This window comes from Bombus impatiens, unplaced genomic scaffold (genome assembly GCF_000188095.3).
Source record: "Bombus impatiens unplaced genomic scaffold, BIMP_2.2 scf_1347, whole genome shotgun sequence".
In the NCBI taxonomy this organism is placed as follows: Eukaryota; Metazoa; Arthropoda; class Insecta; order Hymenoptera; family Apidae; genus Bombus; species Bombus impatiens.
Window position 1 is genome coordinate 13,131 of NT_177766.1, and position 5,776 is coordinate 18,906.

Here is a 5,776-nt window from a genome sequence, read left to right on the forward strand (position 1 = left end):
TTTTGAATGATCTATCGATTCTGACTCGACGTCGCTCGCAATATTGATGGTAGTTGAGAGATCCAGTGCATTGTTAATATCTTAACAATTAACAAATGCGAACTAATTCGTGTGAACTACGTAATACCTCAGAAATTGTTCTTGTATACTGTATACTGAAGCATTGGCACCGAGTTCGAACACATAACGAACTGTTGTGGGACTTGGAGAGAAATCAAACAACCAGTGTGTCTCTGCAAAGTACAGTTTCACTATATGTATGCGAAAAAATAAACCCTTATCTTCCGTAAACAGTTTGTCAACTGTCTGAAGTCAATGTTGCTGCTCGATGCATACAGCAACGATTGCAGAATGACAGTTTACATTAAATTGTTCTATACTGAAGAATATAATGAGTGATCGCGACAGTGTAAATTTAGAATAGTGTATATTATGCACGTGTAGCGGAAAAATATAAATGTGTGTATGTGATTATGTACTTCAGCTTATGTGGAAAGGGAAGACGGGGCGGGTGCTACGTAACTACATGGATTACATTCTACGCGGTCAGTCGGTGTCCTACCCGTACGTCGTTCAAGAGAGCACTGTATATGCCTATTTGGCGGTCTCTACTGCGCTATTTAATATCTCGCTGAGTATACGAATTAGAATAGAAGTATTCGAATAAAAATAGAAATGCATAAACGTGACCACCGGGATCGATGTCCTCGGCGGAAGTGCGATCGCCTTACTTTCTTCTTTTGTTCTAGTTAGTTGTTAACCGTTCTTCTTTGCCACCATGCGGTTGTGACATTAATCACATCTCAACCTACATCAGAGATAAGACATCAACCCCCGACCTTCAGATTCCTTTGGACACATCATCACCTTATCATCGTAGCCTACACCAAGGCTGTGACGCACCTTAGACCATATCAGAGATAGGATATCGACCCCGACCTTCGGACACTTTTCCTCATCATAACCTACACCGAGCCCCCACAACATCCTCAAATCAAAACGTATATAAACCGAGACTTCAGCCAGCTCGGGCAGTTCTTGTTCTAGCCGCTGTTCTCGTACAACACCTTTCTCCGGTTCAGTGTTATTCTTGTAAGTGCTAAAACTCAGCCTTCTTTTCTCTTAAAATCGAAGTATCAATTTTACGTGACACGGTCGTAGCTAGCAAACACGCAATAAAGTGTTCTGAATTATCTAGTGTATTTAATATATGTTAATAATTTGTAATATTATACAATAGTATTATACATATATTATTCACAATATCGACAAATAACTTCATTTATCCACAGTTTTTATTCGAAGAGCATATCACATATATACTATATAGTATATAATATATAACTCTGCCGGATACCCTTTATATGTAGCGACATGTTCCTATTCCAAGGCCCTTTTCCATAATGTTCCATATACGTTGTTCTTGATTCAAGCGGGAAACATAACATTGAAGTAGTCGGTGCATAGCAATATTGTTACCGATATTATCAGAAATAAAATGATTATACCGAATCCTTTAGTTATCTGACGTATCCAGTAGAATCTAAAATAAAAGAAAATATCATATCGAGTCATTTTATCAAATATTTCTATACGTACATCGATAACCGTTGCGCTGCTGTATTTATAGATTGAGAATCTTCCTTCAGAACAAATATCTTAATTCCCGCCAAGTAATTTGCTAAATATTTCTTCCAATCCATATCCTGCAAGTCCAGTTTAACAAGATTTCCATCTTCAAAGGTTTTCACCTTGTTTATCATGTCGGCAATGTTATCTCTTTTGAAAGACCATTCATTCGAGTTGAAGTAGCCTGTCGCTGTGACCAATTTATTGTAAAATTTGCTCATATTCATTGCTCTGAAATGTCGTTTTTTGAGTATTTTGATGTGGTTGACAAACGATAGAATACTCACATTGGTTTATCACCTTGAAGCCTTAAAAAAATATCCACGGCAAATGCAGGTAAAACACTTAGAAGTATATTCAGTGCATCGTAAACATATTTGTTTGCTACTACCGTGCAACTCGGATACCACAACGTATTTTTCATCGGTATTTGTCTGCTACATTCCACGAAGATATCTATGATTTCACCCAATCTTGAAAATTGAAATGTTTACACTTGTAGAGGTAATTGAATTACATTCAAGATAACGCATATTACTATTAGAGTATGTCAGAAGATATTGTGTAACAGAATATGTCAGAAGATATTGTGTAATATCTCAAGAAAAATTATGTAATTTTAGTTGTACTATATTTACAGCTTTCTGAATTGACTTATTGTGGACACAAATGGACGCGAGTACAACATTCCTAGTGCAATATTTCTTTTGTTATCAACGTTACATTATGTATGTATTTGTTTATTAGTAACTCCAAATGCGACGTGGGTTATATAGCAAATGTAATATTTCTATCTTTCATTATCAATCTATCACTGCTACTTCTAATTAGGTAGTGAACATTAAAAGGTTTACAATTCTCATTACTTATTTAATTTTAATACGATTCGTACGGAACATGGTTCAAGAAAATTATAAATAACTTTTTAGCCTTTAATATCACATAAGAAAGATCTATTCTCGTAGTCTAGGTATTTCCAGATACCATAATTCAGATGTGGATAGCCTGTTGCGCATTGACAAGCAGTTTTTATCCATTTGCAACCTAACAATTGGGCTTATCGTAACGCAATAAGGCTCGGCTTAAAAACAATTTTATTAGCAACTTGCTGCAAACTATTGTAAAACTTCATTTGCAGCTTCCGACTGAAAATTCCTTATGTACAATCGATATTTTATTTATATCTCGGCGGAGGAAATTTGTCTCAAAGTCGGTCATATTGTTCTAAATATTGTCCCGAATCAGATTATCCAAAAACATTCCTACTTTCAATCTGTTCTTGAAAAAATGTTAATGGACTAGAAGACTGTAAGTGAAACTGTGATACCTGATGCAAGTATAAATTTCGTTTGTCGCTTCTTTTTCGAGTAAATCTAGCTTTTCATTACTAGTAATTTCAATGTAAATCCAAATGAAGTTACTAACATTCTGGTTATTATTGCTAGTTTCAAAAGTAGCATAAATATTTTGAATTTCAATAAGCTAACTGTTGGAATTATAACGGAAAGTCGATTTTCGTAATAATTTAATTACGAAATATTATTAAATAATTATTTAATTGGAAAGTCAGTGGCGACGAGGAAATTTGTCTCAATAAAGAAACTAGTAATATCTAAAGTTCGATGATACAACACTCTGTCGTAAAGGGTGAAGCTTCAAACATCTGCAAATAGGTTATATTTTGAGCTATCTCATTGTGAACAATAAGAATGTAGCACAAATCGATTGAAAGTTTTGTATTTTGCTATCACCTATATAAATTATTTGAGGTGTCGTGTGTTGTCTGCGATGATTGTAGCTGCTGGCTGTAGATGTCGCTGCTGGGGGTACTGCTATTTTTTTCTAATTTAGATGCGTGGAAGAAGAATAGAACTACGGACGCCGGGATTCGACCCGGGTCCCGAGAACGTTCGTAACCTAAGGCGCTTACCACTGCGCTACCGTCGTCCGGTGTTAGTTAGTGTCGAGTGGCGGTATTTGTTGTCGAGTGCTACCACATATTTATGAATTAATGATTTAGTGAAAAATGTCAAAACACATTACAGTCAAAGGTGATTAAATAATGATTTTTTTTTTGTACGGCACAGAATCGAGCTATATCTCCATTACGTTAAAGAAGTTTTCAGTTAAAAGAGAATGTCTCGCTCGTTATCTAGAAAATAAAGTGTTGATGAAAATAAAATTTTCGTCATTTAAATGGAAATTTTAGTTAGGTCTGTGAGAATTGTCTGCGTTTGCAGATATGTTTTTGATAAAGAAATTAGTTCTATTAACTGAAAAGGTGTGAGCTTGTTTCCGTTTAACAAGATGTTAGTAAGTGATCTTATTCTACAACTTAACGCCAGTTTTCTTGCGGCAATCATAATTGAGAATTTGCACCGCCTTGGAAAATGTTACAATATATGATTTAAGTTGTTATTCAGTAAGTGATTGAGTGATCTGAACTATTGTTACATTGAAATTGAAATTATTTCATATATTTTAATACATTTCGGAGCTGGTAGTATTTTCTTGGAAAACTTTGTCATTTCACATTTTTTAATACAGCGATCAATACTACACAATCAACGTAAAATGATCTTTATTGTCGTTAAGAAGACGATAATTTGTTTCTATCTATTTACTATTCATTTCAGTTCTTAATCCTTATTAACGAATGAGAAAACTAACTGTACTGCGGCACCGATATTATGTTTTGAACAGTGACAGAGAAGGATATTTCTATAATTTAATAAATATGATAGAGTGATTAAGTGTGTCACATGTCATTTCGCAATGAAAGTAGACTCCTGCGGACTCCCACCAATAAAAGCAAACATCAGCTGAAGCCTACATTGGGGGACGCAAGCGTTTAACAATTTGCTGATGCAGAGCAAATTATTGAAGCAACGCTCGCTCAGGCTGTTATTTTGAATGCACCGTACGAAAGAGTAATTATGAAGGAGTCTATTCAATAACGTTAGATGAGGGATCATTAGTTATATTGTGTCACGTAGGAGACACAAGAATTCACGAAATTGACAGATCACCGGTGATCCCCTCGTGTCGTAGTTCGAACGTTTCACAAGTAAGGTAAAAATTTGGATTTTAGACGTAATAGTAAAATTTATTGTACGAATCCAACAGAGTAATGATTCAGAGTGTTATAACAAAAAAGATGTTGATTTAGGAAGGTTCTAATACTAAGGTTTGTTACCCCTGGGGGGGCGGGGGTATCGTCCGGTGTATATCATACGCGGCTATCCTGTTACTATCTGGTTATTGTTTCGATGGCTGTGGCATTCAGGATGTTTTGTCTATCCTACTACTGTTTCTGAGTCTGTGACTATTGTGACGAAACAGCAATTTTTGATAGCTTAATGGATGCAATGGAAATTTTAAAGACATTTTCACAGCCAGCACTTTAAACAGATCAGCTGGAAGAGAGGGAATTGCCGGATTCGATACTCTTAAAATTCAACAACGAATCCATTAGAAGCAGATTCAAAGATACCGATGGCTACATCCGATATCTCCCGCAGTAGTAACATTTCAAGCCACAAAGTACAATGGAGACATTGAGCAATAAACTACATGACGAAAGAGCACTTGTCGAAATGCAAAGGTAACGAGAAATTCATTTGCAAAATCAAATAAATCCGAGATCAAACCATTCGAGGAAATACCTGCAAGAAAGATTTCTTTCAGATAGCTCAACTCAATCGATGAATATACATATAGACTGGGTTATCGCAAAAAGAAAAAAGAAAGAATAATATAGAAAAATGTTATAACGGGATATTTTAGAACATGTCCTACGAGATACAAATTCCGGTTCGTCAAGAACCCGGTTGCGAAGAAACCGGTAAACACAAAAGAAAAAGTTACTACACATCGAATTGAGACACCTTTCTAATTTTCCGAAGAAGTATTAAAAGCGTAAAGACGTTTCTATGACACATCTACCTTCATTAGAACAAATGAATCCTATGTATATGTCGGAGATGAAAGAACACCGGAGCCTTTGGAATTTTGGATAATCCCGCAACATTGTAACCTAGAGTCTACTATAGCTGTAATTGAACAATTGTAGTTATTCAATCCGATTGTAATTGTTCGAGAGTTGTGATAATGAGCTTGGGCTCGAGGCGACAGTCAGTCGCCGAAC

At 35.6% G+C, this 5,776-nt stretch overlaps 1 protein-coding gene across 1 annotated transcript in view; it reads right to left on the reverse strand.

Annotated features, from left to right (window-relative positions):
• Positions 1–1,237: 1,237 nt before the first annotated feature.
• The window catches only part of LOC117152388 (fatty acyl-CoA reductase 1-like), a 10,140-nt gene continuing 5,601 nt past the window's right edge, over positions 1,238–5,776 (reverse strand). Inside the window, exons 3-5 of the mRNA XM_033323954.1 lie at positions 1,917–2,102; positions 1,600–1,860; positions 1,238–1,543 (exon numbers count right to left, since the gene is read on the reverse strand). Coding sequence (XP_033179845.1) covers positions 1,429–1,543; positions 1,600–1,860; positions 1,917–2,102 — 562 coding nt within the window. The 3' untranslated portion in view covers positions 1,238–1,428. The remainder of the gene's footprint in view (positions 1,544–1,599; positions 1,861–1,916; positions 2,103–5,776) is intronic.